The sequence below is a fragment of the Montipora foliosa genome, chromosome 6 (genome assembly GCF_036669935.1).
Source record: "Montipora foliosa isolate CH-2021 chromosome 6, ASM3666993v2, whole genome shotgun sequence".
NCBI classification, from domain to species: Eukaryota; Metazoa; Cnidaria; class Anthozoa; order Scleractinia; family Acroporidae; genus Montipora; species Montipora foliosa.
This window is the reverse complement of record NC_090874.1, coordinates 37,571,761-37,591,984: the sequence shown is the minus strand read 5'-3', so window position 1 is coordinate 37,591,984 and position 20,224 is coordinate 37,571,761. Positions and strand designations below refer to the sequence as shown.

Below are 20,224 nucleotides of genomic sequence, written 5' to 3'. Positions count from 1 at the left end.
TCATTTTTTTACTAACCCTGAAATCAGTTTAATTCATTGCATGACAAAAAATAGCTGCAACATTGGTTATTGATACATACTAGTTACTGGAAATAAGGCAAACAGGCAAGAAATTTAAAAGTGTTTGGGGATCATGATGTTAAAAGCTGATTTAACGTCTATATATTCCTCAAACATTTGAACGATGAAGGCAGTAATAGCGGCCCAACCATTTCTCTGTTAAAAGCTGACAAAAATAGCTGGGTTAGAAAGCGTGTTGCATGTAGTCGAGATCAAGATTTTGGAAAAATTTTCTGTAAACCTTTCATGCTCGTGTACGCGGAGCATACAAATTCAAGGCTTACACACCATGCATAGTTAATAGAGGAAAATGGTTTGGAAGCTCGGCAAACATCAGAGGAGCAAACAAAGATGCCAAGATTTAGGTTGGAAAGTCCACGACCGTGCACAATCTTTTGTTTTGCGCTCATACACCATGCAGGAATTACGCAAGCAACACGTTTCTATTGGTTAGTTCCTCAGTACGGAGAAAACAACTATTGTGTTTTGTGCATGGTCAAGGCCAAAAAAGTGAACAAAAACATACAACAAAGAAATTTGTCTGGTTTCATAACCATTCCCCTCTATTAACTATGTACACACTATCTAGCCGAGCAAACCTTTTAACGAAATCGTTGGTACTCTTTACTTTCACCATTTAAAGTAAAGACATTGAAAAAATTGCAATTTTGTTCACTGTGTGCCACAATGACCAAACTGAAGGTTCGAGGTTTCGGGAAAAATAGCATGCCCCAGAAAATGCAAAACTGTGACATGCGCATCTTTGAAAATCTCTCACGCGTGACCTACCTTTCTGAACAGGTTTGTTCACTGTGACAACGTCTGTTCGTCCAGGTATTTGACGACTGCTCGAAGAGGCATTTTCCTAGGTAGGTAATCTATAGGTACTTTTCTTAGACTTGAGAATCCCCAACATAAACGGCCAGATTCAGATAAGAGTCAATGTTAAAGTTGTGTTTGATCGCATTTTATTTCTATCCCAACTACTGCCTATTCGCAGCATCACAAATTTAAGATGGTGCCTACTATTGTTATTGCGCATACGTTCTGCGTATCTCAAGATACTAGGCTTTCCTATCGGTGATGCTTACTAATACAGGGATATTTTTGCGCGGTTTAAAACTATGCAGAAAAGTAGACCTTCGTAAGTACTCTCGTCATCCAAAAAAGAAAATTGGGGGTAACCATGGCTTCTTTAGAGATAATTAAGCTTCAATTTGAGAAAGAACGCTTTACATTGCTGTGCATTTTAGAGCTTTTTACAACTATTGTTCATGCATTATCTTTGAAAAATGCGTGGTTATCCCCGGTTACCCCCAATTTTCTTTTTGCATTTCAATAACTCTTGTTTAAATCTACCTTTCCTGCATAATCAAAAATCGCGGCAAAAATACATTTGAATTAGCAGGCACCGTCCTTAAATACCAAAAAGTACTATTCAGAATTCACTTTTTTAAATCACCACGGTCCAAGTGACTTCCTAGAGCTGCATTTTTCCTTATCGTAAAGTAAGTAAAGATATTTAGAAAAAACGTAGAAAGTAGAAAAAAAATTCTATACCACTTAGGTTTTGTGAACCAAACGGCGATATAAATATATAAATGTTCGATTCAATGTGTAACAAAAAATTTTTTTCGCTTTAGTGGTTTCATTTCTGTGTTAGCAGGTATCTTTTCTTTTTTCGTTCGCTGGGCTAACGAGTACGGAAAGAGCGGCCTCTGCAATGGGTCGAAAGTCACTGTGTTGAGCATGCACGCCGTTCATGTTGTGTGGGCTTACTTAACAACTGCGGAACTACTGTAAGGGAATGCACGGGACACAGCAGGCTCTAGTGACAAAGTCAGAAGAGTTTGAAGAGTGCCGACCAAGATTGTGGACTGCGCTTGGATCAAAGTGAGTACAGTATCGACCAATGGTAGGGGTTTCTTTTCCCGTACTCGTCAGCCCAGCGAACGCAAAAGAAAAGAGACCTCTGCTAGTAGGGAATCGCTTCATGAGCTAGAAGCCCAAGATACCTAGGGAGTTGAGTTGAACACAATTATATACTTGAAAAACTAACTGGAATAAATAACTAATAATTGCTTTCGTCAGGCAAATGATCATCAAAGATGAACTGAAATTACATGTAATCTTACAATAGCCGCGTTTACGTAAACATCGCAAGGAAAGTAACGAGGAACACGTCTAAGGTATAAACGCATGAAAAGCAAATACAACGCATAGAAAACACAATCGACTTTTGTCATCGACTGGTGACAGTAAATGATCTCCCATTCATAAATGAACTGATTTCACATCCCCGAGACAACTGACACCTTTTTCAAGATGGCGGATATGGAATAAGCCTTACGGTAAATTTGCGCGTGCAATTGTCTTTAGCTCGTGCGCCATCACAGAACAGGCTGTTGGCCGATTACTACAAGTAGCGAAGACGTTCGCCAAAAAAAAAAAAAAAAATACCGAAAAGCCTCTAACAGAAACGCATGAGCACATTTAGTTCCATACTTTCAAAGCTCAGTAGAGCGAGGCAGTTAATTGAGAAGTAGATGTTTTCGTGTCGATTAAATGAGTTCCTGGGCCATATTTCAAAACACCGAGGTCGAATTTGTTTCGTTTCCTCAAAATCGAAACGTATCTCTTTTAACTTCAGAATGAACTATTTACACAGTGAGCCAGTCAAAACAGAGTTTGTAATTGCAAATCTTTACATCTATGAGATGCAAAAACAAACTTGTGAACACGTGAACCTGAACACAAGAGCGAAGAAAATGGGTCATAAATATGAAGTTTTGACTATCTGAATGATTTTGGGATAGATTAAAGAGATATATTGTTGAAAAATCCAAAGTTATCTCTCTTCGTGTTAATGAGTAATGTAAACAATCTTCGCACTGGTGAGTCGTAGTAATAAATTGGGTTAACTCGGAACCAGTTATTGTAAAGAAATAAAAAGCAGGACTGCCGAGGTTCGCATGTAACACAAGTAATCGAAGATTCACGGAAAGCGGCATTCGCAATGTTATCCAGTGTCATTTGAAGGTAAAATAGGTTGTAGACTTAATGCTTCGATGTATTGCGCATCTGTATCTGTCCTTCTCTTCTTGAGAGGCTTTTCTCACTGTTCAGAGAGTCTGCGTCCACATTTTTAACTTTATTTCTCGAGAGTTTCAATAGACGGAGCGAAATAAATATGACAGACCGAGTCACCCACACTACAGTATTTTATCTTTCTTCCTGCCCTTACCATCCTAGTCTCCTTCGCGGCCGTTATTAGGGTAGTCACGCAACGCTCCTCCCCACTAACGGCTGCTCACGAGAGAGAGACACATTCCTTTCACTAAAAGTGACCAGTAAGAAATAGGCTTCCATGTTCTGGAAACCTGGTCTAAGTCCGTCTACATTACTTCAAAGCAAACATGGCGGATCTATCTTCTTTTTCAAAAGTGAGTGAACAATTCAAGTTTAGCGAGTTAAAGCATAAAAAAGAAGCGATTATATCTGCAGTGCTGAAGAAAAAGGACGTATACTGGCTTTGGAAAATCTGTCATTTTTCAAGCTCTACCTATGGTATTTGACGGCTTCACTGGCGAGTCTGGCCACATTGTGATTGTTGTTTCGCCTTTGCTTTTCCTCATTAAGGATCAAACCGAACGCTTACGACAGGTAGGAATATCCTGCGTAAGTCTGAGCGACGCGAATACGCAGGGAGAAATAGATCTCCTTGAAAGAGAATTTTATTCGGTTGTTTACGCGACGCCAGAGTCGTTAAATAACGAACGATGGCGAAGAATGATAACGAGGAATTTGATGGGCGTAGCCGATAACAATAACGAGCATTCTATTGGTTCTCAAAAACAAAGGGAAAGGAATGTGTCTCTCTCGTGAGCAGCTGTTAGAGGGGAGGAGCGTTGCGTGACGACCCAAATAACGGCTTCGAAGGAGACTATTACCATTCCGGAATTTCCTTTTTTTTTTAAAATAGTTTCTTATTCGTACTCCTGCCAGCAACCTAATGATTGAGAAAACTTAGTTGCACTCTTCCTCGGAGAATTTGATATCATGGAGAGGTAGCATTGCACTGACATTAGTGTCAGTAATTCAATGAAGATCTTTGAGTTTACAGGGGAAAGATTCCGGAGTAAGCGTCAAGAACATTTCAACCCGGGAGGATTTTTAGCCAATCGATTCACAGGACACTTATAAGGCTGCTTCTTAACCCACGAAACGGCAGCGACTTTTACTACCTCTGAGTGCTTTTTGGATAAACAATCTTCAGTTGAAGAGAATCAGAATAACTAATTGAGTGAGAATATCGAATTCGCTGTAAATCGATATCAGATAGCAAATTTTGCCACGACTAATTGTAAAAATCACCTGATTGATCCTTCTCAAAGGTTTCCTCCAAGAGTTCTTCCTTGGTTTAATATTTAATTTACTAATTAATTATAATTTTACTCACCCAAATGTCCAATCACAGATAACGATTAACGCGTAAGGGATACCAGAATGACAATATCCGCTTCATCTAAGTTTCAATGAGCATTTCTAGTCAATTCTAAAAGCAATTTAACTTACAGTTCACTTAATTTCATTATATCTAGGGGGAGAAAGTTTTCCTAAAATATTGCTCTGGAGCACCTTCAGAGAGCTTCTTCGACACTACGTATGTACCAGGCTTCTATGCAATACGCCTTTTTATCTTCGTCTTTTAATCAATCCAAAGTGTCGCGTCAGCGAACAATATTCGGCAGACAACATGATGAAGATAGTCGCACAGAACACAGTAACTCCTCCAGGACTTTTCATAACGGATGTGTAGAATAGAATTAAGTTGCAATTGTAGTGATTTGGCTAATAAGACATCGTCAAGCCGGTTTTGCTCCAGGTCGCGGAGGAATGGGTCCAGGAGGCTTGAGAGCGACCTTATTGGGTTTGTTATCAGCCGAAGAGAAAGAGGAAGGTTTTTTGCTCCCTGAGGCAAGTCCTGCTTTTTTCAAGTCAGATGGTTTAAGAGGCAGCGAGGCCGGCCTTTCCTCTGATGATTGTTTGGGAAATCGAGAGTCAACAGCCCTCAATGGAGGCCTACCGAGAATGTTAGGTGGATTAACAGCATCTGTGGCTTGCAGCTTTTTATTGCTCGTAGAACTTTGTGATACGTTCTTTTTCCAAGAAGGAGCAACCGGTTTGTCAATCACTCCCGCGTGACTTTCTGGGCGTTTCGGCTTCAACGGCTTTGCAGGTTCGCGTTTGTCAATCACACCCGCGAGGCTTTCAGGTCGTGAAGGTTTAGCGGGTTTGACTGGCCCTCTCCCTGACGGGAGAGGGGGGACAGCGGGTTTGTCTAATATTCCGGCATGGCTTTTCGGTCGAATAGGTTTGACATGATTACTAATCCCTGTTGGACTAGACACGCGATTCAAAGAAGCTCTCTTGTCATCTTTGGGAGGCCATTCTCGATTTCGCAGTTTTGGTGGCAAATACTTTGTAGTACTTTCCTCCTTTTCCGAAGCAGGTTTTTCAGGTTTGTTTGGCGTTGGTTTGAAAGCTACTAATGGCTGTGCATCTGGTTGATCTTGTTTGGCAGGTTCACTTAAAGGTTTACTAGAACCAAGGGCACCGCGTTTTAAGGTAACATCCTTCTGATTTCGCGTTGTATTGTTAAGGATTGGTCCCGAAATATTGGGCCTCGATTTTGCGGCCTCCACATCGTGACTAGTGCGAGCGGCTGGTCCACTCTGCCCTCTTTGTTGCTTAGGAGAGCCCCTGGACAGACCTCGGTAACTAAAAAAATGACCCAGACATAAAGAAGTCAAAGGGATCAAGTATAAAAGAATAATAGACATATAAGAGCTTGGGGTTGGGTGGGTATGGAGTTCACGCCAATCTCAGGTTGGGTATTATCAACCAAAAACAGCACGTTGTCGAGGTATTTTCATGAAACGTGCTTTCGACTTACATCGCAGAAAAGAAAAAAAGCTTAAGTCGACCGTACCTAAGGGATTCACTGTCTTCGACTCTAGAAAAAAAACAACTGATAAACGACAGAAATTGCCCTTGACTCAGACTCGTTGTGTAATGATATGGCAAAGGCACCATTTTTCTTTATGAAAAATGTGATTGCTCGCTTCCACAGTAATAATTCCTTAGGGTATTCCCTCGCCCATTTATCGTGTCAATTCCTCAGTAGGACTCCGACTGAACTAAACGATATTTGCCTTTGGCACTCTGAACGAGGCAACCCATGGCGAGCGAGGCTAAGAATAGAAGTAGCGTTTGCGACTTAGGGCTGAAGGGTTCCGAAGTTGAGAAATCAGCTAACGAACGAGGTAGCAAGAGGAGCTCCCTGATTCAAGCTTGACTTTGACCACAAACTATGACTGTTAACAGTAATCCTCGGTTCAAGTGATTTATCTCCCTCCAGCTATTTGTAAGCCAGTAGTATCAATTGGTGTTTTGGGGTGGACGAACACCTACGGTTGCTCTGTCTCGTTCTTGTCCTTCTCAATTGCACATTTGAAGGAATTTGAAAATCCGACATACCTGCCCGGTGTTTTCTGCTTGAATGTGCGCCACTTCTGCATCAATTGTCCCCGATAAATGAAAGTGCATACAGCAGCGATCACCAGCAGAATGCATATCAACACAGCGGCCAAAATTCCTGCTAGATTGCTTCGCTTTTCAACCTGAGGTCCTCCAGTTCCTTTCGACAAAAGAAAAACCCTTCATCGTGCATGCATACCTGGTTAACCCTACCTAGGAGGCAAGGGCTCGTTTATTCAACACCCCGAAAATTGCTGATAACAAGATCTTCGACGTTATAGACACATAAGCCAGAACAGACATTCTAAAATGCAGTGTTTTCAAATTAGGGAAGGGCAAAGGTATTAGCAAGTCTCACGAGTGGAAACGCACGAAGTTTTAGACTGGTCAAACTTTTGAGCCAACAACTCCAAACATTTCTTTTGTTTTGTGATCGCTGAAGCGTGATTGGTCAAAAGGTGTAGAAAATTCATAAGAATCGATCATTAGGTACACAACGCTTAAACTTTTAATCATCTACAGAGACAATTGCTACAATATATAACACTACAAGATAAAAAAAAGCTTAGCATGAATGGAAATAATAGACAGCGCATTGATGTCTTTAAATACTCAAGCACATTCCATCGGTGATAGGTTTTTTGTTTGCAGGGAGTATTATTGTAGCTATCGTGCCTTTTAGTATTTATAATCAAGTTCCATTTTTTTACTTTTTTGACTTGATAATGACGTTAGGATAGCGTCGAAACGTCGTCGTTCTTTTTTTACTATTTAGCTTTTACTATGTTTAAAAATATTTCATCGCAGTTTTTTTATAACGAAATTCACTTCTACTTTTATTCAAAACAGATGAAAAAAAAAAAAAAAAGGTTTATGGACATTAATGCGAGTCGTGGTCAACTGAACGGGAGACCTTTTATTAACTTGAGTATTAAAAAGCAAACTTAACGAGCGTCTTAGGTTTCCGGTAAAGGCGCCCTTCGCCCCTGGCTTACGTTCAATTTCGTTGGGATTTTCAATTATCATGAAACGTCATTGTAACCTTGCAGATTTATTGACCAGAGCAAAGAGACTAGGAAGCATAAATTTGATAATGAACATCTGTAACTAGTGACATTCGCAGGCCATTGCGATTTCCCTCAGCTGTTTATTTCTGCTGATTCTTATTTCCTCTGGAAATGATTTACAAGCAATGCACATCACCACGTTCAATTTTCTTTTAAGCTTTCTATTTTGTCATTTGAATTTATTTATTCCGTAACCAGATCTGTTGTGTTACAAGGATGTAATGCAAGACCTGGGGTCGAGACAGAAAGCATGCCAGCAGCAACGTCTACTCTTACCTGCAATCTCAGTGATGTTTGCTGCCGTGGGCGTGACTACGAGAGTTTGATTTGTGCCGTTACTTGCGAGTAAGTGAGGAGGAAGGGTTAACACTAAAGGTTGGAGTCGAAAGACGAGAATCAACAACAAGAACAACAATAAAAGTACCAACAATTATGTTAGAGTGAGAATTTTAACATCCAAAAGTGCTGGGATTGGTTTACAATGTACCGGCAAGAACAGATGTAGACAATTTTGTTACCTTCCTTTTTGCCACTTTCCTACAAGTTAATTGATACTGTGCGGATTAGCTTATTTTCAAGCAAAGCTTACAAGATGTACTAGCTGATGGCTTGCGACAGCAGACATGTCAAACAATGAAGTCTTAACAGCACATACAATTTCTTACAAACAGACCAACAGTAGACCAGATAGAAGATTCATGTTTAAAGACAAGATGTTATTCAAAAGAAAGCAGGTAATGGGCAATCTGACTGATTTAAGGAAATTGGAAAAAAGTTGACACGTAATGTCGAAATTATGAGGACATTTAATCGTTTCGAATCTTTTCTAAGGGAGAATTAAAACACATTTGCAACAAAGGAATGCTATGTGACTTCGCGCGCAGAAGAGATCCACCTCATATTCTGTGAGAACTTTTATAATCTCCTGAACTCATTTGGTGTGAACACACTATGCAGTCAGCTTCCACGAAAATGCAGCCTCAGCTTCAGATTGGAGAGTCTACACAAACTAAAGAATGCGGTAAATCTATCACGCGTTCGTACTTTATCCTTGCTGCAACTGACAAGCGAAAACAAGCTTAACTCGTTTACTTTTGTTTTGGCTTACTGACGTTCGATATATCAATATTCAGGCATGGCTACGAGGCTTTATGGTCAAATTCACGGCTCAGTTTCGTTCTAAGTCTCAAGAGAGATTTCTAAACAAAACAATATTCAAGTCTCATAGCCATGTGTGAATACTGATATATCGAACGTGGCATATTGGAGATCGCCAAAATACACGGAAACTCAATGCACCTTAAATTGTGGCTGAAACAGGCCTTGCCGTTCACCCTTTCTTGTACTTTTTGGGGCCGAACTGCTGCGGAAGTCCGCAGCTCGACAAGGGCAGGCCTAAAGAACATACGAGGCAAAGCACCGTCCATGTATGATCCTGGAGCAGAGCACCACAGCAGGATGTCATGACCTGGTAGTGGTTTCGATGAGGAGAGAAAACTGGAGTATCCGGAGGAAACCCTCGGGTCAGTTTGAGAAGGACTGGAACTCAGGCCACATACAATCGCAGAGGTGGGAGGCAAGAAAGTTGACTACTACGCCAGCCTGATTTCTGTAAGGACGTTCGCACCAAAATCTTCCTACGGTGAGCTTTTCTTCATTTCTCGCCTAGAGTTAGGTCATAAAGTACTTACTCCAAAAAGGAAAAAAAAATTGGGGCCCACCGACTTTGTTTCGGAGAAAATGGCAGTAGAAAAATGCCTTAATTTCGAAAAATCGGTGATAATAGCAAGATGTTGCCTCATCTGCTCATCCGTCGAAAATCATAAAAATAAACTATTAGAGTGAAGGTTTCCGTGCATAGGTTTTTAGGAGTGGGATTTTTAGACAATTGCATGCCGCTAGGGATGTCGTAAACAGTACAGTTCATCCTCGACGAGCGTTTTCGTAAGCTCTATCCATTGCAACCACAACCGGAATTCGATGGCACGAGGAAAGAAAATGTTAAAAAAAGATAACTTCGTACGGTGGGAATTTTTTCATTTCATCATATTTTGTAGATAGTAAGTAAAGTAAGTGATTCATGATTTAAAAAATAGGGGTCACCGATGATCTAAACGAGTAAAATCGATGTGATTTTGCAAAGCTCTTGGAAAATTTCGTTTGTCACGCTTTTGCGTGACCTGTCGGGCAAGGACTGGAACCCAAGAGAGGATCGATCGTTGAAGGGATGAAAGGTTTTTACGGGAAAAAACCTTTCTCGAGCATAGCAACGAAGTTTTAAGCAGGTGTCATCTTCATTTGGTTGCTGTTTTGTATAATATCTCTCCATTGCCGTCATGCTCATCTTCTGGAGTGTGTTTGTGTTTTTTGTGAAATTTAATCGCTGGTTGTTTCCACGCAGGTCCGTACTATCCAAGCGGACGAGGACGAAAATACTGCTCTATTTTCACGAAAGTAAAGGAAAAGAACTTCTAAAACATGCATTCATTTTGAACTTAAGTTCGTAGGGTAATAAAAACATTAAAAAGAAACAGCCCCATTAAATTTACGCAACGGTTCGTCCTCGAGTTTTCCAAACTTTCGGCCACTACTCGATCAGCTACCTTTTCCAGAGCTTTTCCATACTCCCGCTCACTTCTCTTTAAAGTTTCGTGATGACTCGGAAATAAATGTGCCATTCTTTTGCCGGCCTGGAATTTTTTCCCCGGCGTTTTTGTCGCCATGTTATTTTAACTATGCTTGAAAAATATGTATGAAAGTCAAGTAGACTAGTGCACGAGTGATAAAACAAAGCAAATATCGGTCGTGCAGTAGTCTACTTGACTTTTATAAATATTTTTAATCAATTTTGACTGATCACGATCTTCTCTGATCCAACGTTGTGCAAGACTTATCGTCTACGGTTTTTGCAAAGGTTTTAAAACCTTAATTCACTAATGCTCGAAGTAATGCGTGACATATTACGGTCGCGTTACCTGCGCAGTAACGTTGCGCACAAACAATTAGCGCGAACGTCCTTAATTGTGACTCGGAGATACTCGTAAAAAATCCGAGTGCTCCTGTTGCAAGAGTCGAAGCATCTACGACCTTCCGATTACTAGTTCGGATGCTCTACCACTGAGGGATAGGAGACCCGTGGGAGCCAGGCCATTAACCTAGATTCTAGTGATAATCGTCTTGCTACACTTCTAGGGCTGAATTTGTCGACATGGTGCTGCATTCTCGCTGTTGTACAATCAAGCGTGCTTTTCTTTAGACAGGGATCTCTAAAGAAACGAACGCCTGATCGCAGGTTATGTTATAAAGGAAGTGACAAATATTAAACCGGCTTAATGAAATAAAGAGACGATTCTTGGTGATGGTGACTCGGGGATACTCGGAAAAAAGAACCGCTTGCTCCTTTGAAGTTGTCGAACACACGACGTTCCAACCTTCCTACAAAAGCCTTTTTTTCAAAATATCTCTGACAGTTTCTTATAAGTTAGTTCTCTGAGCGAAAGCTGGCAAATAAGTTTTTAGCCTTAACTTAATACTAAAAATTAAGACGAGACTGTTACTTTTGTAACTGTCACTTTTACGCCGGTTTATGTTCCTGAAGTTTATGTAAGGGTTAAATAAATAAAGCCTGGTGTTCTCTAGCGACGCCAGCACAAGCACAAGAATAATTAACTCATGCTAGTGGAAACGAACGTCGACATAAGCATCAAAATCAACCGCGGCATCCGCCATTTTGTTCAAATGCTCAGACGCGGGGAATCTGGAACGAGTGCTTTAATTGGCCAGACGTAGTAAATTTCCTTGTCTTTATGCTGTGTTTCGTTTTCACACAACGCGATCGAAAGCTACCATAAGAGCAAGCACAAGGAAAGGAAAATTCTTCATCCTCGAGCTCGTACTTATGCTTGCGTCAACCCCGTTTTCACGGTGAAATAAGCGCTCTTATGCTTGCTCGCTAGTAAAAACCAGGCTTTACGTAAGCAATGTTCACTTCTCTTATTTAAAAACTTTTTTAAATTTCGCTTTACAAGTATCACAAGAGGTAAAATGACAATTATAGGGTCGAGAGTACTTGCATATCAACCCAGCGGCTACACTGATTCACCAAACAATTTGACATTTCTTCCTCTAAACCAAGATGGCCGCTGGTCACGGGGTTTGACGTTCTGGCCAAAACAGTTGCCACCGTTTGCAATAACTCCTGGACAAATTTCAACTGCGTGACCTTACGAATACTCCACCTAGCTCTGATTAGTGTTTCACGAAATTTTCCTTTTTCGAAGCAAGAGCTTGTTAAAAAGCAACCTACAGAAGCTTTGTTCCGCGCAATTATTTTCGAGTGACATTCATTGCATACCTTCAACAGCTCCGCACTCAACCCACTTACTGCAGTCTGGACCTTGCCAACAGCTCAGGCAGAAACACTCTCCTTCGTTGTTACAAATCTACGATTGACAGAATGAGTGGATTAGTTTGACACCATTTTGAAAATACAAACTGATGCAAAGGATTCATCGTCGTTAGCTCCGTATTTAAATCGTCCAGTTGTTGAGCAGTCAAAGAGCATATAAAGCGGAATATATTTTTAAGATGATAATAAAACGACAGTAAACTTTCAAGTTTGCCAAAGCTAAAATTTAGTCATGGTTTTTGTGCGGCCAAATTCTCCATTTTCGTATTGAAAAAACGCCCGGGGGGTGGGGGAGGAGCTGTTTCTGAAAAGAGTTTGTTGAACACAACATCAATTGCAAAGAATCGTAAATTGAACCGTTCTCCTTTTGATCATTCATGTCAGCTGAAATACGCCCCAACAGTTTCGGGACTCTCAAGAAACGGCCGCGTACGTGCGTACGCCGCAGAATTAATATGCAGCACGGGGGTTTTCGGCTTTCAGACTTTTAAACTCACGCTTTGCATATATAATAAGCTGCGTTTCCACGCTGAAATTTTAAGCTAGTGAGCCTCTGACGTCACTTTTCCCTGTATCCAACCGTCTGAGGTCCAATCGGTCAGTTTTGAACGTGAGTAATGGCGGACCGTGAAATCCAAAACTTACACTCGAAGTAAACGGCCTTTGGATAAAAATCAAAGCTCAAAATTTTGCCAGTCAGGTGTTAAGCAAACACACTTTCAAAATCTGAAGGACAAAAGGAAGTGGTTTTTTTGATCACAGGGGCACTTTAAAAAAGGAAATTATAAGAATGTGGTCATTAAGACAAGTGGAAGTTGTCACAGTAGTCGTTGCAATGGCGCTCTGGGGACTGTGTCAAACATTTTTTGAAAAGACTGGAATACTGATACCGGTGGAAGACCTGCAAAAAAATGCTCTACTTGGGACGCAAGGATTCCTGGAAGCGTGTTGGACATTAGGAGACCTACAAAGGGCCTGAGGTTGCGGGTAGCAACTTGCTCCTAGGGTGAACACGGTATACTATGACAGGCTGTGCAAAAATGTTATACTACTACTACTACTACTACTACAACTAATAATAATAATAATAATAATAATAATAATAATAATAATAATAATAATAGTAATAATAATAATAATAATGTACACTATGACAGGCTGTGCGATAATAATAATAATAATAATAATAATAATAATAAACTTGTCAAAAGTTAGAAAGCGAACGGGTACTTTTGACATTCAAAATTGGCATGGTGGGCTTGATTTGGAGACTGAGCATTCCAAAGTCGGCCCAAATTTCTCACACATCACAAGTATCCGACTACGTCCTCCTGTAACAAAGCAAGGTGAACTTACCCCATTTTCATCGAAGCAGTTGTTTGGACATTTCTTGACTCCGGCTGAAAGCGTCTCTATGTTCGTACAGTTTCGGCCGAGACAAAGCTGGGGAAAAGGAAGCGAAAAGTTAGCAAATCGGTATTCTTAGCCACCTTTATGATATTTTCAACGGCTTAGAAATTTGAGTTTTTTCGGCTAAACATATAGTAAACAAAGACCAGTGACGTAGTCGTCTACAGTTATTTGCTCACGGCAAGTCTATCTGGAGCGACTCCCTAACCCCTAGCCAAATGCTCGAAGCTTTAGTGCGTTATTACGCATGTTTTATTTTTGCTTTGATTCCAAGTTGGAAAAATTAACTAGAAAATTATAACCAGCGTTAAAGTGCTCCTGTGATCAAAAAAACCACTTCCTTTTTTCCTTCAGATTTTGAAAGTGTGTTTGCTAAACACCTGACTGGCAAAATTTTGAGCTTTGATTTTTATCCAAAGGCCTTTTTACTTTGAGTGTAAGTTTTGGATTCCACGGTCCGCCATTACTCACGTTCAAAACTGACCGACTGGACCTCAGACGGTTGGATCCAGGGAAAAGTGACGTCAGAGGCTCACTAGCTTAAAATCTCAGCGTGTGAACGCAGCTTATTATATATGCAAAGCGTGAAATTAAAAGTCTGAAAGCCCAAAACCCCCGTGCTGCATATTAATTCTGCGGCGTACACACGTATTGCATTCTTAAACTAGTGAGCCTTTGACGTCATTTTCTCCTCGATCCAGCTCTCTCAAGAACATAATGTTCGTAATGGCGGACCATTAAATTGGAAAATTACAGTTAAAATAAAGAGGTGTCTTTTTGAAATCAAGGCTTAAAACGTGGGTCACTTAGTGTTTTGTTAACATAGTTTTGAAATCCAAAGAAAAATATCAATCGATTTTTTGGTCACAGGGGCACTTTAAACAAAACCGCTTTGAAACGTATTTCACCCATGGTGTAAATGAGGGAATTTTTTTCAAAGAAATTTCAATAAGGGATAAGATCTTGTTGAGCTGTCAATCGCAGACAAGCATTGCCCAGCTTACAGAGAACTGGGCCCCGATCGATAAAACCTGGAGATAATTGTCCATCAAGCTAAAAAAAATGCCCCTCTCCCTGACTAACAGCAATACAAACTCGTAGCCTCGACGAAAAGCCAACCGTACTATTTTTAACTGGGACTACTTCGAACGAAACCCCTACTTTCACATTACCTTGTGCTGCTAATGATCACAGAAAATTCTTGTTCAAAAGCTAACTTACCTTGTTTTCTCCGCATTTTGTTCCTTCCATGGTCATTCCGGGATCAGGGACATCGAGGCCAAGAGAGAGAGAAGCGCTTCTGAAAAAGTGACGAGTTGAAAAGAGATCTCACCAACAAGTCAGACAATGAAGTAACGAAACGGCGAAAGGAAGTAAAATGCGTTTTATTCTCTCACGGCGTGATTATAAAAAAAAAACCCCACCCAACTTTCAGTACAGAAAAAGATTCAAAGACAAGCATAATCACATTTTAAATTCACCTATTGGGTTAAATTTTGCAAACAACCTTCGACAGCATATTCAAACGTCACGAAAAAGAGAGCCAGCGATAAAAGTCATTTCGGAAAGTGCAAGACGGCATATCGCCTGCTTTCCAACGTAGTTTATAAATTTTACGCGAATAAAGCGCTTTTAAAACCTGAATCAAACAAAATTCCCTTGTCAAGTCAAAACCGCCGCTAATCAAATTGCGGCAATTGATTACAACGTAATTAAAATACATTCGGTCGAAATCGATTTGCTTGTGACCCTAACTGGACAAGACTGTCGCATGAATGTTTTTGAGCTGATCACGAAGTGTGACGATTCCAAAACACTGCAATCGCGCCAAATTAGTTTCCGACACTCAAAATTACTTTCGCTAGAATTTGGAACGAATTGACATAAATACAGTTTTTACGAAGAATATCACAAGCCTTTTACAGTTTACGATGGGATTCAGCCGCTGTTAAGCTGAGTGTGCCTGTACCGGGGACTGAAAGAGCAGAACAGATCTCTACTAACTTGCACAATGTGTCACCAATGCGATGTTCGTAGCCGTTTCGATCAGTGCCAATGATAGGCAAATTAACGTCATCGATATTTGTGCATTGAAGCATTCCACAAAGTTTGTTCCTAAAAACCATGAATGAGAATGAAAACCAGTATAACCGAAGAACTCCTCCGATTTCAACACTGAGGTTACTAATCAAGCACATATATCAGACAGATATAAAAGTTAAATACAAAACACAAAGTTCCGAAGTCTGCTCTCAAAAAGGTTTGCGCACTTTAACGTCGGTGGAACCTGACACGATGGCATTTTTCCCAGGGTAACGACTATCAGTAGGTATCAGTATTCTCTGGGAAGACGGTATTACAGGGCATTACTATCAAATACGTCTTGTAAAGTCACGTCTCCATGACTGCATGGTACGCAAGTCGTTATGCGCTTTGACAACAGGAGGCACCATCCTTTAAGGTAAAATTCCATTTTATTCTATTTCTCTTTCGTTTAGAATCGAATAGCCTGTGTAGCAGGAATGGGAGTGGAGAAAGAACGAGACGACATGAACGGGGAGGGTCCAGCAGCTTCAAGGAACCGATCCGTAGCCATGAATTCGAGCTCGCTCCGGATTCACACGCACACGTTTTGGCGTTCTAGACTTTGTTTGGAAATTTACACAGTGGAAAATTCTGTAACATTATTTCCCTGTATGTACCACAGCCGAGAAAATCAAGAAACATCTTTTAACACTTGAATGCAGATCTGAAATAAAATCAAAAGCACTTACTGTGAAGAACACTTCTGCAAGGATGGACCGCAGTTACCTCGCACCGTTCCTCTCTCGTTCCATCGATAGCATACATCTGGACCAGATTTGGCCGCTGACGAAAGCAAAACACTCATAAGGCAAACACAAACAGTGACCTTCATATGCACTTCGGAATAGTTGACAAAATTTGTGGGGACAACAAAATGCATTGCGGGTTATATGGAAGTAGCTAATAGCAACCTTATAAGCTCAGACACATCAAATGACGCCTGTTTTAATGTGGTTATTTTATAAGCAAAGTTAACTTGGAAAGCTCTGCTGGTCAGCGGTTATTGACATCGCGCATGCGTTAACGCTGTTGTTTACAGTTGTGCTTGCCGTTTGCTCGGGGTTTACAGCCATTTTGCTTTCACTTTTCCTCCACCCACCCTCTCCTGAGAGCAAGAATTGGTAAGTATAGGTTCCACTATTAAGACAGCGTGACGGGTGCCGAGGTTGACCCGTGTTAGGTTGCCATGGTTACCTCTTGCCAATCACGGCATCTACCTTCCATTCATGTAAATACACATTTAACAGATTTGGACTAGATTTGGCCGCTGACGAAAGCAAAAGAAGCATAAGTCGAACACAATATCAACCTCATTAACTCAGACCCATCAACTGACGCCTGTTTTACTACACATTTAATTTGGTTTATCATGGAACTACGGATCACAGAACAAAGCAGAGTTCCAAGTTTGACTCTGGAGAGATCAGCCAACAAAACTACAGTACAAGACTACGTTCCCTGCTCTCAACTTTGCTAACAGTATGGGTTTTTTACCGTTGCATGAAATAAACACGTGTAATGATACGGTGACTTCGGTTTATCGGCCTTAACAGAAAAGGCTAGATAATCTAACAATTTGTACATGTCATCAGTCATCATGTTCTGCTCGAATACTTGACGAATCCGCCCCCACGACATCCGCCAAAGCAGTCCGCCTTCACTGACCCAACGAGGTCAGCCTGTCCGCGGCAGTTTAAGCCTTCAATGGACGGATAAACTATCTCGCGCTGTAGAACCGGCGGTGCCGAGATGCATGAAAGCCTTGGTTGATAGGTCCTCAGCAATCAACATGTGTTACTCTACAGCTACGCTCTCGCTTGGAACATTCACCGACCCAAATTGACAATGCCTAAGAGAAAGCTCACTGTCCTTGTGAATGCAGGAAATTCCTACTTTCGGCCGATTGAAAATATAGTGAATTCATTACCATGGCCCCACAAATCTTGACATTGCTCGTCATGTGTTGGACATTCACCGTTGTAGCAATACCCCTTTAAAAAGAACAAAACAAGATGGACGTGAGTTCCTCTGGGATTCTTACTTCAAACTGCTAGGTGAAACTGGAAAGGTGAAGTGAACAAAGAAATAAAAAGCGTTTTTGTTTCTCAAAACAGAACGGAAAAACTCAACCAAATTCAAGTTTCGCTATTTCATGTCAATACCAGGTGTGAAAGTACTAAGGCTCTTTGTTTTTTCAAACAAAAGCCAATAAAAAAAGAAACTAACAACAACGCTCCTTTACCTTGTTGTCCGAACATGGCCTTCCATCTTGAACGTACTTATTGTTGGGGCACTGCAAACGTAAATAATGTGTTATAATTTACGTATTGTCACAAAATGTCCTCAGTCTTTTTGTTGGCCAGCTCTCCACGAACAAACAATTTTCACATTAGTAAAGATTAGCGGTAAATTGCGGCAAAACCCGTAGCAAATGTTTGAACGATCGACTGGTGTCGTTACGGTATGTCAAGAGTATGTCATAATGTTGCAAAAATGAAAAAAAAAAGGACACTTTAATGTCGTAAAAAAGGTTGCTGTTATTCATCGTGGTGAAGTACAACAATAATAAAGTATTCTCGTTTGTCTCACGATGATGTGGTATTTTGTGATGCATCGTTTCGACTGCATACTGCTAGTCTTCATTAGCCGATGAGGTCGACTGGTTAAGCGTCACCTTTTGAGCAGGATACTCCGCTGTGATTGGTTGGTTTTCAGCCGCTGTAATTGGTGCATTTCGATCCTCGCTGTTTCGGTGTGTTGTTCCTTCGGCGGTCCGCACACGTTGTGTGCAATGATCAATGAAGAGGGTCTTGTGGTGAAAGCTATCACAAGTCTTTCTTTCCGTTATAAAATGTCTGTTTCTTCACGTGTAAAAAATAGAACTTTCCCGCTTTAGAACGCCGCATGGCTGTGTTGTAAAGGCAATGGACATGAAATCCTGGGTTTTTAAGCCGAGTCTTCCATCCGGTGCTTTTGCAAAATCCTTCAATTGGTATTCTTAAATTCGCTATATGCATTTTTATACCGCGAAAAGCCTCTCAAGAAGATGGTCAATTGCAGAGTTAAATTTTAATTCTATATACGTCTTTCCAAGAGACCCACCAGTCCTGATTTTCCGGTGCAAAATTCCGGTAGATCACATTCATTCACTTTTTCTCTGCAAAGAAAACCTTGAGGTTTGAGCTGCAAACGAAAAAAAAAAAAAAGATAACTCCTTGGTTTTTACATGACGTCGTGGCATCCATTCTGGTAGCTCCAGCAAACCTTACGGAACTCTGTTGTTACGGAAACAGTGATTGAAAACCAAGAATGATAAAGGAGTAACCTGTAAATAATTTTATAAGGTGCCTTAATTACAGGCAAACAATTGAGTACGAAATATACACAGGCTATAAACAAGATAAAAACCGACTAAAATCCTTGCCGAGGTGAATACCAGGCAATTGGACATTTCCGCCATCCCATAATGCAATATGTTTTGGCGGGTTCTTTGCATAAAAACAATAAACACTTAATGACTGGTCCCGAGGTAAACAGTTAATTTTGATTGCCGAGAATTTCAATGTTTCCCCGAGGCGCAGTCGAGGGAAACATTGAAATTCGAGGGAAACAAAATTAACTGTTTCCCGAGAGACCAGTCATTAAGTGATTTGTTATATAGCACAAAAAGAAAAACGTTCAACGGCAACGGCAGTCGTCGGTCAACATTCGCGGGTAGCAGTGCACTGTTACCCTCTGACGTCATAGATTTTGCACTGTTGCCCGCTCAGAGACTTTTGGCGGGAAACAGTTTTGTTGTAAGATGTCATCTGACCTCGAAGTAACCAATGAGAGCGCGCGCTGCTAGGGAAAAAAAATTCAGCTATATAACAATAGCACTTAGTTACTCTTGGGACTGTTATCATGCTTCAGTGCACCGGAAATAACCCTTCAAAATGAACTGTATTATGGGCTTGTTAAAAAAGCGAATTGATCAATACTAACCTTTTCAAAAGCGAAAGTCGGGTTCTCACAGTTTAAGATATGCGGGTTCGCTTTTAAGTCTTTGCAAAAGAGGATTACACTGTAGTCTAAATTTTTCCTTGAAACGCTCTCCTGGTCACATATTAGCGCAGTGAATGTCGTAACGGTCCATTTATGTTCCGCCAATAGTTATTGCAGTGCACATCAAATCAAACTAGTCACGTCGTACAAGTTTCCAGCCCTTCCTCTATTTTCACTAGGTACTTCGTGACTCGTTCGCAACAACTTCATTGAAAATTCGTGGATTTTCGGGAAACGATTACCGCGGCCAAGGTCAGCGTTTGTTCATTGCAAATAAACAAGACGGCCACCGTGTATGAACAAAATCCGGTTAAAACGAGATTATATTTGGATCGGATTCATCTCCTCTAGACACACTGCTATCGCGGAAATTTTCGCCTGTGCTCAAGTCCCGCCAGCTACCTAAGCTAAGATGTATGCAACAGATTTAACTGATTATAGTGTAATGTGAAGTGCTAGTTTTTCTACCCCGTATGAACCATGTGAGCGTTAGCCCTACTAATGGAAATGGGCCGACACAAGGACAGAGAAAAACTCTGACCCGGGTGGGAATCACCACTGCTCTAGCGACTGAGTTACAAGGTCAGACGGCGGCAGGCCGTGGGAACTA

General features: G+C 40.9%; 1 protein-coding gene across 1 annotated transcript in view; it reads right to left on the bottom strand.

Annotated features, from left to right (window-relative positions):
- The window catches only part of LOC138005505 (disintegrin and metalloproteinase domain-containing protein 12-like), a 58,238-nt gene that overhangs the window by 10,663 nt on the left and 27,351 nt on the right, over nt 1–20,224 (bottom strand). The window contains exons 18-29 of the mRNA XM_068851721.1: nt 18,673–18,753; nt 17,813–17,863; nt 17,498–17,561; nt 16,260–16,353; nt 15,490–15,600; nt 14,707–14,785; nt 13,432–13,518; nt 12,022–12,109; nt 7,944–8,036; nt 6,601–6,760; nt 4,932–5,841; nt 2,792–2,807 (exon numbers count right to left, since the gene is read on the bottom strand). Coding sequence (XP_068707822.1) covers nt 2,792–2,807; nt 4,932–5,841; nt 6,601–6,760; nt 7,944–8,036; nt 12,022–12,109; nt 13,432–13,518; nt 14,707–14,785; nt 15,490–15,600; nt 16,260–16,353; nt 17,498–17,561; nt 17,813–17,863; nt 18,673–18,753 — 1,834 coding nt within the window. The remainder of the gene's footprint in view (nt 1–2,791; nt 2,808–4,931; nt 5,842–6,600; nt 6,761–7,943; nt 8,037–12,021; nt 12,110–13,431; nt 13,519–14,706; nt 14,786–15,489; nt 15,601–16,259; nt 16,354–17,497; nt 17,562–17,812; nt 17,864–18,672; nt 18,754–20,224) is intronic.